The 13,708-nt window shown below is 36.3% G+C and overlaps 1 protein-coding gene across 1 annotated transcript; it reads right to left on the bottom strand.

The window, feature by feature from the left end:
• Positions 1 to 6,389: 6,389 nt before the first annotated feature.
• Positions 6,390 to 8,312, bottom strand: LOC107730453 (calcium/calmodulin-dependent protein kinase II inhibitor 2-like). The gene is made up of 2 exons (XM_016541300.1): positions 7,870 to 8,312; positions 6,390 to 7,263 (listed from the first exon to the last, which is right to left on the bottom strand). The coding sequence occupies exons 1-2, from the start codon at positions 8,036 to 8,038 to the stop codon at positions 7,193 to 7,195; spliced, it is 240 nt and encodes a 79-aa protein (XP_016396786.1). The 5' UTR covers positions 8,039 to 8,312; the 3' UTR covers positions 6,390 to 7,192.
• Positions 8,313 to 13,708: the final 5,396 nt, after the last annotated feature.

Raw genomic sequence — 13,708 nt, 5'->3', positions numbered from 1 at the left:
CGTATCCGCGTGGCGCAGCTGACACAGAACAGCATATGCTGTTTACGTCCAGCGGATACTCTCCAAAATGGCGCTACAGGGTGATGCAGAAGAGACGATTTGTTGAATAAAGTTGTTTTTTTTTTCTTTTGCGCACAAAAAGTATTCTCGTAGCTTCGTAAAATTACGGTTGAACCCCTGATGTCACATGGATTATTTTACCAATCTCCTTGCTACGTCTCAGTTGAACATTTCAGTTGTATTGCTGTCTATGCAGGGTCAGACAGCTCTCAGATTCCATCAAAAATATCTTAATTTGTGTTCCGAAGATGAACGAAGGTCTTACAGGTTTGAAACGACATGAGGGTGAGTAATTAATGACAGAATTTTCATTTTTGGGTGAACTATCCCTTTAAGTCAAAAGTGTAGGCTTACTTGTCGGCGTTCCACTCTGCACCAAGCACATCACATTGTATTGCTCATTCATTCGTGCTTCTTTTTCCACTCCAACGTTCCAATAATTCCTGCCCACTAAAAGCTGCACGGATATATTCGCTTACCCCAATAGGCCTATCTATGTAAACGATTTAGAAAAAGTTCAGTCGATTCACACTTTATATTATCGCCACGATATGGTTTGTCATATCACAAAGCCTAACATGCAGTAATACTTTAAACACATTTGACAAGCTAGTTGATAAAATAACAACAACCGATTAACTATCAAAACTGATTGGCTAACACTATTCAGTGCTCTTTTCTTCTTTCATGTTAACTGAAGGCAAATCTGAATGATGCACTATTTTAACTTTAATCAACAAGTACAGTTGACCATGACTTCCTCACCTTATCTTATTCCAGAAAAGTCGCTCACTCAATGCTGGATGGAGCTGTACAGCTGCAGCTCACGTGATGAATGTTGGGGGGAGGGGGCGTGTCTGAACTAGTTGATGAACGAAATCAGCACCCCGATAAAGAGGTTGACTGGCACAAAGTATTTTATGTATTTTGAAAATACAAAAATACTAATCTTAAATGCATTTAAATACAAAATACATTTGATTTTTTCCAAAGGCTTTTAAATACAAAATGGTATTTTGTATTTCAAATACATATTTTAAATACATGTATCTGAAATACTGCCCATCCCTGATGGTTGTCAGTGGAGAAATTAGCTTTTTGGGTACAGATGGTGTAGTTACGACATCTACCAGCAGGGGCTAGCCAGACCAGGCTAACCTGCCAAATCTTGACCCCTGTGGTGCAACCCTGTCTCTAGTTTACAGACAGATTATTTTCATTAGTCACTGTGCACACAAGAAAAGAATCAGAAATGACCATTTGACCCTTCAATATCATTTATCAAAGACTGAGATCCGCCTGTTCATCAAAGCTCATGTTTCTGTAGGGACAAATGTGTGCTGTTGTTCAGCAGGGGGAGGGGTCAGGACACACCATTACATCATCATCCAGCAGTGGCAGCAACAACATAGGCCGTGGTATTGAAAGCAGACAAATAAACCCCTGCTAGCTCCGCTGACAACACTAGGGTAAACATTCCACTAAGCTACATTACGGACAGAAATGTGTGTGTGTGTGTGTGTTTGGTCACTAGTGCTTATCAGGTTAAAGCAGGGACCTTTTTGATGTAGAGGGCAGCACTTCAAAACCTAACTGATTGATTTCATTCTTTTAATAAAAATATTTTACCTAACTCTGTTTTCCTCGGTGAAGTATCTCTCCATTATGTGCAGGGTTATGTTATGAGTCAAAAAATCTAAATTAAATTGTAATGTAGTTTTAAACTGATTTTTCAGTAGCCCAAGCCGATCTCTAGAGAGCTGTGTAAGCAATATAATGCTGATATATATGTATGATTTAATGATAACACAACATGAATGTTTACACATTTGCAGTATGTAATATTTACAACTTTTTTATACTTTACATTATTTTCTCAAAATTAATTTTTAATTGTGAACTACAGCTTGTATAAAAGTCTCTGATGATGCAGAATATGGCCAAAAATTGGCACATATTTTAAATATTGTCAAATAGTGCCATCTTTTTAATCTGGTAAATATGATATATTAGTCTATAGCTGTAGTTTAAAGAATTTTGGTAGTTTTTGGTTTAAGTCAATTTGTTTGCTTTTAATGTGTTTTTGGTTTGCACATGTTGTTCTGGGTCTGGTTTTGAATGGATGGATGAATTGATTTTGGATGTATGGATGTATGGATGTATGGATTGGTTTTGGATGAATGAATCTGTAGTTTGCTTGTGTTGGATTTCTTCAAACTTGTGTTTGAAGGTTGAATGGCAAATTGGAACTCCAACAATGCATTATCTGTGTTGTATTTCTTTGAATTGCAATCCAATAAATGTCTCTTTCTGTCATTTCCAATTCAGCTTCCTCTGTGGTGTGGCCAATTCAATTCAAATTCAATTACTGTATATTCAGGATAGTGGGGATTTCAGGCAATTCCTGGGATGTTCACAAGTTTCTCTTTAATTGCATAGTGGCACAACATATAAAGTTATTTTATGATGAGCTGCAGATTCTGAAATATCATTCTTATTCCTATTCCGTGAGCTACTCCTAAACTCAAAGCGAAATGATAGGATGATCATAAGAATGTTAAGTCCCAAGCCAATCCCTAAACCCAATACTAAAACATGATTGGTTGACAGGAATGTTTTACTACAACCAACAAGGATGTATATCCAGAATCTGGTTTGCAACATTTCCAGATGCCATTCGAATCATCTTTTGCTCATCAATTCCTGTTGTATATCTACAATGCCTTTTAAAAGCAGAAAATGCCCAAAGTATGAGTATTTGGTTTTGCTGTATGACAGTGACATCAATTTCTGTGTGGCTGAATGTGAATCTGTGCATATTTTGTACGAGCCAGTTCAAACACTTATACTTTGACTCACAGTGGCGTTAAATGAGGATTTACTGCAAAAATATATACATGCTATTATCTCTAATGAGGGAGATCAGTAGCACCAACCGAGAGCCACAAGCTGGGATGAATCGAGGACAATGCATTTAAATAAAATGTCTTTGTCACTTTTTCGCTTTTCATTTCTTCCGGCAGAGAGCTCATTCTTTGAGAATCTTAGAATGTCATCTCTCCCTCTTTCTTCCTTTATCACGCTGTCATTATCTGCCGAGAGCTGGGCTTTCCATATTGGGTCAGGCCACAGTGTCGCTCAGTCACTCCAGAGCTGCCGCGGGCCACCTATCTGTTCAGATAGTGTATCAGTAATCTCCAGCTCTGAGCAGCCTGTGTGAAGCGGTAAGGATTCCCCTGGGCATTGGAGCCATTCAGGAACACTGCAACAGCCATGAAGGTGTATTAATAGACTGAGATGGTGAAGCTGAGTGTCCTTGACCGCGCTTGAGTGACTGTCTGATGGACTTTCTGCTTTGCAAAGACCTCGTCGAGCCTTGAGAATAAACATGCACAGATGACGGGAGTCTGTGGTAAATGCTGAGGTTAAACTGCGACTGATCATCTGAAAATCGTTTGAAAATTTTAGTGGCCAAACTTGAGCTTGGGTCAACTGGAGTTATAGAACGTTATCAGGATTGGATGACTATTGGAGTTTAAATTGATTTAGGTGAGCCTGACTTGTTTCCAGATGGACCCTGAGCCTCATTGCACACATCGGACAGCTGACCCAAAGGCCACTCATGGGCACATGACGGCACAGATCATGGATAAAAGCCATTGATTCTCTTTCGGTTGAAACGCGCACATTGTTTCGGAGATGTGTGTCTGTCTGTGTGTGAAGAAAAACATAAATCTTGCTGTAAAATGTTCGGTGTAAACAGGAAGCAGCATATGGCTTTATCCAAGCAGTGTAGAAACAATATTCAGCTTAAATGAATAACCTTGATAGAAAAATAATCTGAAATCACCACCACTAACATTCTGAGTGTGTTTAACCTGGTCTGTTAACTGGCTAGCATGATTTTAAGGTGCCACATCTTCTTTTAAAGGGAACGTTCACCTCAAAATAAACATTCTGCTATCATTTACTCACCATCATGTCAGTCCAAACCTGAAGAGAAGAAGATATTTTCAAAAAGAAGATACATTGGGGTTCAAACAACATTGGACCCAATTGACTTTCTTCATGAACAATAAATAAATAAATAAACATCTTCTTTTGAGTTGCACACAAGGAAGAAACTCATACAGGTTTGGAATGACATGAGGGTCAACATTGCTGTGAAATCTAACTGCATCAGATGGTTCAGTGTTCACTGTAAACAGGAAGCAGCATGTGGTTTTATCCAAGATGTGTGGAAGCATCATTCAGCTTAAATGACCAGCCTCGTCAAAGAAAATAACCACTAACATTGTTATTTTTCTCCTGGTCTAGCTAGCATTTTTTTTAAGGTGCCACATCATAGATTAAAGGTATGACCTTCTTTCTTCTGCAGAACATAAAAAGAAGATATTCTGCAGATTGCTGGGGTCCAAACAAAATTGGACCCAACTAACTTTCATTGTATGAACCAAACAAAAAACACTTTTATTGTGCGTCACAGAAGAAAGTCATACAGGTTTGGCACAACATGAGGGTGATTAAATGGTGGCTGAATTTTTCGAGTCACATCTTACAACATTGAACCTATTGTTGAGTCGAACTGAATAATGATATTGCTGCCTGTTGTAGAACTGCTAATAGTGGAATTTAACTCAAATTGATGAACTTGATCTGAACTGAACCAACACTCAACTCTCTTGAGCTAAATCATGAAACTGTTGTCTTTAAGAGCTGCTTTACGGCACAATCTGAATCTCCATAGTCAAGTTTCCACAATTGATTCTGCTATTTTCCTGTTTATCTTTGTGAATTTGCTTCGGCAATCTTAATTGTAAAAGGACTACAGAAATAGAGGTGATTTGACTTTTAATTTTGGGGTGTGCTATCCCTTTCAAGGAATCAGTCAAATGATTTCAAGGCCTAAATTCCATCTTCCAATCTCTATTTTATATTGATGTGCAGAAGATCTTCAAGTGTAGAAGCACAGCTCAAAGCTCTCAAAAACAATCTCCCTGTCATGACTGTGAGCTTAGTATGATAAGATACAACCATTCTGACATGAATTATATTGAAACATAAATTTTTCATTAGACAACAACAGCTTGATCTGGCATTTAAAACTGCTGGGGATATTTTTAAATGTGACCATACTTGTTTCATCATTTGATGGATAGTATTTGTGCCTTGTTTATTAGTAGGCCTGTCTCTAAATGAAGATGGGTTCACCAGCAGGCTGTGCATATGTTGTGATGACCTCAAAATCAATATTTGCATCAGACTTGCTTACCTCTTTGTAATGCAGTCAAATGATAACAGAAATGCACATCTATGTTCTTCCACCATTTATTAGTTCACCAAATACAGTGAAAATGGTATTATAATATGCCATTGTATAATATGCAATGATTCATTCTTAGAATGTCATGACATTTTTTGTTGCTTTTTTTGCTTAATAAAATTATGTTCTGTTATTGAAAAGTATTAAGGTTTCATGCACAACAAACCATAGTCAGTTTCTTTAGAATAATAGTACAAAACAAAGCAAAAAAAAATAAAAAATCAAACAAAATCAACAGAAGAAACGTAATGTCCAAAAACCTGTCAAATAACAAGTTATTTGAAGATATTCAGTGCAGTAGATTTCTAATATCGTAATTTTTCTATTTTTTGTTTCTTTTTTTGCTTAATAAAATTATGTTCTGTTATTGAAAAGTATCAAGGTTTCATGCACAACAAACCATAGTCAGTTTCTTTAGAATAATGGTAAAAAACAAAGCAAAAAAAAAAAAAAATCAAACAAAATCAACAGAAGAAACGTAATGTCCAAAAACCTGTCAAATAACAAGTTATTTGAAGATATTCAGTGCAGTAGATTTCTAATATCGTAATTTTTCTAACAACTTCATCAACAAAGCTCAAGTCACAGTTTACGATTTCCATATAACAGTAGTTCAACACAGATGTGTGTGTGTGTGTGCAAAAAACCCGAGAAACATTCATTCAAGTCTTTAAAAAAAAACAAAAAAAAAAAACATTCCAACCAAACTGAATTATACTCTCGTCCCTGTCTAAAGACTTTTCTCTGAAATATAAACATCATTGTTGATGCATCTTTAAGACGACATACTAGCATATCATTTTAAATAACAAATATTTAGATATAAAAATACAAATATGACTTTTTTAAAAAGAAGCGTGCCAGGGTAAGATTCATGGTGGCACCTCTGTTGGCACCTGAGTGAAAGTTCATGCAAAGAGATGGACACGACAAAAGAAATGTGAGGAGCTGATGAAAAAAATAATAAAATCAAAATATATAAAACTTAGGCTTGGAAGAAATCGAGATGCATTCATATTGGGTTAATTACAAGAGGTGGTAATGCACAATGTTCCTCTGTGCTTGTACTGACGATGTGAATCCGTGGCGCAGGTGCGCAAATCAGCTGCAGTGAAGGGCAAAACAATAGATCACCAAACGACGCTTTAAAGACTACACGCTTCAACACCTGTGGGCATGTGTATGATAATCTTCTATGATGCAAAATAGCGAGAGAAAATATTCACATTGCACCATCCGTATATATAGCTCATTTATCATTATGGGAGCTCAATGTCTTTGTGTGTGTGAAGTCTAAAATGTCTCTAAAAGCAGCAGTCGGATTGAAGTCGACGCTCAAGGCAGATCCATATGTGTGTGTGTGTGTGTGTGTGTGTGTGTTAAGGGGAAGGTCTTTGAGCTAAGATACTGTACATAGTAACAGAGCGTAAGATGCAGTTCAGTCTTCGGTTGAACTTTGTGTTGCTTACAGCGCTTTTGGAAGATGATGGTCGTGGAATAATAATGACAAGTCCATCCATCCTTATTCACAGAGCCGCAGCGCGCGCAGCCTCAACAACATCTCCGACATCTTCCTCAAAGCTTCCATTCGGGTTGTCGTTTATATCGGAGAATTGCCAGCAAACCCCAAAGGAAATTCCGTCTCTCCTTTCTTTAATTCTCGTTTTCCCTTTTTAGTTGAGTCTCCTCGTGGTTCGAGCTTCGTGCCACCGTCCCTCCATCTCTTTGCAATCTTCTTTACATGCACAACCGACAAGTGCTTCGAATCGGTGATAAAAAATTGAAATGTCTGCAAGGCATCGCGCGGGTTTACACGCCCGGTGATGATTTGTCGGTCATGCCTGTCAGCACCTCATCTATTCGGTCGTCCTCGATTACCACTGGAAAGAAGAAGACAAGACAGCTGATGTCTTCGGCAATCTACTTCAGCTGATGATAAGACTTCGGCAATCTATGTGTGGTTTGTGCGCTTTGAAACTGCGCAACAAGACGCAACACACCACAAACGCATTCAAATGATCAAAATGCACATTAAATGCGTAACAATATCACCTAAATCAAGGCCATTCCTCAGTCGGGTTGGATAAAATAGACTATTATTGACATATTGAGGAAGACCGTTGACAGTTTGACATTTTTACAGATGTCAAACGGTCATAACTTCAAAATATTCTCCAATCGTTTAAAATGCATTTAAATGGATAATTAAATTAAATGAAAACTAAAACTCCGGCTTTTGCTCGTCTTTATGGTGTTCCAAAACCACATGGCTTTCTTTTATGAAATATTATGAACTGACAGACTCGGTCACCATTCACTTTTGTTGCATTTTTTTTTCTTCCGTGCAATGAAAGTGAACGGTGACCGAGGCTATCATTCTCCCGAACATCTCCTTTTGTATTGCACAGAAGAAAAAGTGAGTGAAAACGCTAGTCTCTATTCCTTTAACTTCAATAAGTTATCTTCCATCAGGATAACATTCTCACCTCTTTTCGCTCTGCCGATCTGTCCAAGTTTCGGAGGTCTTTTCGCCTGCGACGCTCCGAAGAACGAGTTGGTGTCCTGCAGCCCGCAGCTGAAGGACATCTGACTGACATCGTTGTCCGCTCCGTATCCGCTCATTTTCCCCTCTCCGTACGGCAGAACCTCGGACATGACTGTTGTAGGACGGGCTCGCGACTCAGAAGGCGCTAAAGAACTGATGTAGATAGGCAGCTACGGTGGATATGGCAACTATCCCCGCAAAACAAGTGCACTTCTTAAATTTTTTTTGCGTAGATATCCCCGCGCGTAAATGTCAGACTCCTCGCACCGCCAACTTCCAAACGGACTGGAATGCTCGGTGCAGAATGAGAGAGCGAGAGAGAGAGAGAGAGAGTGCACGGCTGAGTGTACGACTACATCAGCGGTCGGGTTAAGTCTGCTGTAAGATACAAGAGAACCCGCGATCATAAAGGAAACCCGGGCGTGTGTGTTTAAAAGAGGTGTGTGTGTGAGGGTGGGTGCGAGAGAGAGAGAGAGAGAGAGAGAGAGAGAGAGAGAGAGAGAGAGAGAGAAGATGGGGACACCAAGAGGTGCAAGGGTGGCCCCATCAGGCGAAAGCTGAAAATGGCGAGCGGAAACACTGAACGGCGCTCTGCTGTCGCTTCTTTGTATGTGATGCACGGTGTTCGCAGGGGTCTTTGGAAAGCGTGTGGTTTGGAAGCTAAAAGAAAAAGAGAAAGATAGCAAAATATAGGCCTACCTGATTTATGGAGCTTACTATCTCAACAACTCTATGCAACCTGTATTGTGCCGTTACATTTGCTGCATAGCTATGTGGATATTTGTTCAGATTTGGGCACTTTTTTGTCCTGGGTTAATTTTTATTGAAATATAATATTTTGAAGATTTTTTTTAAATCTGCCATAACGTAAAAAATTCTCCCATTGTTTAACATGCATTTAAATTGATAGGCTAATTCACTCAATTTTCTCATTTAGTCATTTACTTGCCTTTATGTTGTTCAAAATATAATAATTATTTATTAAAATATTTTTTTTTCTAAAATATATGTATATATGTAATTATGTATAATATATGTATATTTTTGTTAAGGTCACGTTAAAACTAGTGAATTTTCCCATTCATTTTTGTAGCTACTTTTTAAATGCATTTACATACTTTATTAATAGCCTATGCATTATTTACATTTATCCCAGACTTTCAATCTTAAAATCTGAAAACTCATCAAAATATTAAATGTTACTTTTAAAAAATTGCTTATTTAAACAAAAAGTAAAACAAACATTAATAATTTCATTTCATTTTGTGAAAATGATTTAAAGGTTTGATTTCCATCATAACAACTAATTTTGCCCCAGATAGAGTCTTTGCAAACGGATAACAACAGTGTGTCAGTGAAAAACATGACAAAAGAAAATCAAATAGGCTATTCGTAATCAATCTGTAGGCCTATTTTTTTCAGAAGATGCAAAAAGTGTGAAAATTATTATTTGAGTGTGTCTATTTAGCATATAAACTAGGCTACTGTGAAATTAAGGGCCGTTCACACCAAAGACGATAACTATAACTATAAAGTTTTAATAATAATTCTAATTCTAAGAGAACAGGGAAGTCCACACCACAGCTATGATAAAGCTTATAATAATAAACAGCGTTATTGTCCGTAGGACGCTATCAGTCTCGGAGTGAACGGACATTTAGCTTTGGCGAGACAAATAAGTTTATGAATAAGTATCTACATTTTTTTCCATAAATGTTTAAAAGCATGGTTTTAAACGTGTTATTTGTCTACTAGTTGGTCACATTAATAACCCATCCAAAGCAGTTTTGTCTTCGTTTTGCGCGCCATGGCTGCAAAGTTCAACTTGAGCTGAATTTTGTTATTATGTTGGAAATAGTAATGACCATTGTCTTCCGGTTCCCGATAAGTGGAGGTTAAGAAGAATCTGGAAAGGCTTTCTAAATATCAGTTGTTTTGATTCGCTTAGCCCGATTAGATTCACTCACCGGTTGTAGTGTACCGGGGAAATGTCAACGTAACACGCCAGTGCTGCTGTGCAGGCGTCATCAGCGTGCGTCACGTTCAGCGTCGTCTGTCCTCGGTCTCCAGATGCCGGAAGCTGTTCGTCACCGTGGCCCACCTGTTGCCTTTCCGATACTTCCTTTGAATGAATTATGTTTGAATGAAGGCTAAGTAGAGGTTTATGGTAATGATGCACCTGGCTGGCATTAATATTATCTCTCTCTCTATCTATATACTAAGAGACATAGCTACTTCAGCACCTTGGATAGTGCTCACAAAAGAGCTCTAAACTGATCTCTCAACGATTTTTGGATTATGCATGCATATTTTACTCTTAAAATAGGAGTGCAAAACATAAAATAAACCTCTAACCTACTGTATCCCCTACAGCATTACAAACTAGTGAGCATACGCTTTTTTTATGTGAATCAACTCAAGCATTAGATTGTTGGTATGGCAACAGTCCTCAGAAGACTGCAGTTCTCAAAGCTCATTTTCATATCTTCACTGTCCTCCTGAGCAAAAGGATTTTCATAGTCCGTGCCGCTTCACTGCTCGAGTAAATGAATGAATCACAGTAGGCCGATCCATACTGACAAGTCATTAGAAAACCACAGTGGTCTGGGCTCTGAAATAAACCATTTTTAGGGATCTATGGAAAACGCCAGAGCTTCACTGTGGAGCTTCAATGAACTCAAGCTTTCCGGCGATTCATATCACTTGAGTTTGCGACAAACAGTTATAGCCATATTTTTCCCCCCTGTTACAGCACCATCAAAAGGCCAAGGTCTTTCTTTCTTTCTTTCTTTCTCTCTTTGTTTTTCAGTCTAGTGTCCTTGTTTCCCTCTCTCAGGTCTTGTGTTCTGTCACAGAAGTTTGCTGTGTGTGAAAGTGTCCTCTGGGAGAGTGTTTGCGGTCACACTGGTCTCTGCTGACTCATGTGCTGTAATTGCTGACTCTCTATCCAGCATTAAAAAAACACCAGATCACAAAAACCTGAGTCAAATGAAAAACTGAGAACAGAAATGAGCAAAAATTGCATAGTTTTCAGGGGTGGGCGATGAAATGTGCAGATGCAGTTTCTATGTGAGATATGTGCGCCTTCTTTTCAGTTGACAGCTCAGCAAGCATCTGGTTAGGAAAAAATATGATTTTTCAATTGTAATTTCCACCACAATAAATAATTTTGCCCCTAACAAAACTTTTGCCAAAAGTTAGTGTACTTAATTACAAAGGCAACAACATTGTCAGTGAAGAACATGCCTAAAATAAGATGAGTGATGAGTAAAAGAAAAAAATCAAGATCAGTTCAGCATTTACAATTAAGCTGCAGTTTGCCTATTTATGCCTAAAGTGTGAAAATATTATTTGAAAAATTACCAGATATTATTTTGCACATTTAGCATACTTAAAATGCTAGCTGTAAATGTATGGAACTACATGGTATATTTTGTTTAATTTGCTTACTTATTTTAATTTGTCTATATTAAAAAGATCAATAATATTTTTATGATTATTTGAATGCCTGGGTCTTGGAAAAGGGTAAAACAAAAGTTTGGGGTCAGTAAGATTTTGTTCTTTTTAAAAAAATTTTAACCGATTAGTTTTTTTTGTTGTTTTTTTTTAGAAATTAATACTTTAATTTAGTAAGGATGCATTAAATTGATTAAAAGTGACAGTACACACATTTATATGTTGCAAACTAAATGCTAAATAAATTAATTATGTTGTTCTTTTTATTCATCACAGAATACTGAAAAAACAATGTATCACGATTTCGCAAAAATACTAAGAAGCACAACTGTTTTCAGCATTTAGAATAATAAGAAAACAGTTATTTCAAATTGTAATCATATTTCATAATATTAGTGTTTTTACTGCCTTTTGGTAGTGTAAAACATAAAAGGCATGTTGAAAATCATCAAATATTTGTTGGAAAAGGTTTCCAAGGCACTCTTGTGACTCTTTGATGTAACAAAACTTCAAAGCTTCAAATCCCTTGGACATAACAGTGCCTGTAGTTGAAGAAACACCTGTAAAGCTAAGTGAGAACAACTTTGCCAGTTCGTCTCTGCTGGGTCAAATGTGAGATGTTGGCTCCTGTGCACCCGCTGACGAGTGTCTTTGAACATTTGTTGGCCAGTTCACTGTATCTTCACACACACCCAAACATGCTTTCCTCTGGAGCTTTTAATCAAAAACACTAAAGCAGGAACACGATACAGAGCCTGCATGTTGTTTTTTTTAACTTAATGTGAAAATCTCTCTGACCTTTTTTGCTCCTGTCACATACATAGCAACAGATGTCTTTGTGCTGTTGTTGTTCTTGTCGTGTCAGTAATTTTATTTAATGTAGTTTCCACATCATGACAGATTTCACTTACAAAAAAGAAGCAGTAACGTGTTTTTTGAACACTGCATGCTCTCTTTGAAGTGCCCTGGATTTTTTTATGGAAATATCATGGTATGTGAAGTGCTAATAATGGTGTATATAAAATACCATCCAATAATGTATATAAATTATTATTGGATCCAATTAATATTGGATGGTATTTTATATACATATTAACACTTCACACACCATGATATTTCCATAAAAATATATGTGTTATGGTATACCATCCAATACTGTCATTTGGTACCACCACAGTAGTTTTTAATATATCAATCTGCACCGCGGTTTTTGCAAGGATTATAGTGTGGAAGCTTTTTTAAAAAAAAAAATTTAATTTCATGCCGTTTTCAACATCATGACTGTAGATTTCTTTTCTAACAATTATTATCCTAGTTGTTTTTGGACATACTAAGACATTCCTTGAATATATGACCATGGTATATTTTGAAATAAATTGGATTTCATGTAAATCTCATAGTATATGAATATTGCTGTTGTACATAAAAATATATGTGTTATGGTATACCATCCAATACTGTCATTTGGTACCACCACAGTAGTTTTTAATATATCAATCTGCACCGCGGTTTTTGCAAGGATTATAGTGTGGAAGCTTTTTTTTTTTTTTAATTTAATTTCATGCCGTTTTCAACATCATGACTGTAGATTTCTTTTCTAAAAAATTATTATCCTAGTTGTTTTTGGACATACTAAGACATTCCTTGAATATATGACCATGGTATATTTTGAAATAAATTGGATTTCATGTAAATCTCATAGTATATGAATATTGCTGTTGTATGAATATAGGCGTGTTATTTTAGTATCATCTGCGTATAATATAGTATTTATTAATATTTTGAATTTTCTTTATTTTAATATTTTCTGTTTTCATTTGAATTTTATTTTAAAATTTAGTACTTTTGTTATGTGTATTTTAAGTATTTTGTTATCTTGTTTTTATTTCAGTTAGTTAACACAGAAGCATTTCTTATTTTCATTTATGTTTTCAATCTAACTTTATTTTATTTCATCTATATTTTAATTAATCAAAAATATTTTGAAGAGTTTTAGTTTACAATAACAATATACACTGGGATATACCATAAAAGTACCATGGTATTATTATCTCACTTTACCATGGTGACGTCACAGTACTTCTTCATAGTAAACTCTGCATGTTTTACTGATCAGGTCTTCAAAATCTATATATAAAAAATTATTTTCCCCATTATTTATTAAATTAATTGAACCAATTTCAAGTTCATTTTTTAAAATTTATTCAAGATAGTAGTCAAACAAGTCAGTTTAATATAATTTAAGTTGAGATGATTTGTACAGCCAATTTGATTATACTTTAAATTTAAGGCAGCAACTGAACTTAAGTATTTTAGTTGAAGGG

The sequence above is a fragment of the Sinocyclocheilus rhinocerous genome, unplaced genomic scaffold (genome assembly GCF_001515625.1).
Source record: "Sinocyclocheilus rhinocerous isolate Xijiao unplaced genomic scaffold, SAMN03320098_v1.1 scaffold1780, whole genome shotgun sequence".
Taxonomy (NCBI): domain Eukaryota; kingdom Metazoa; phylum Chordata; class Actinopteri; order Cypriniformes; family Cyprinidae; genus Sinocyclocheilus; species Sinocyclocheilus rhinocerous.
The sequence above is the reverse complement of the archived record's forward strand: the minus strand, read 5'-3'. Positions and strand labels throughout refer to the sequence as shown.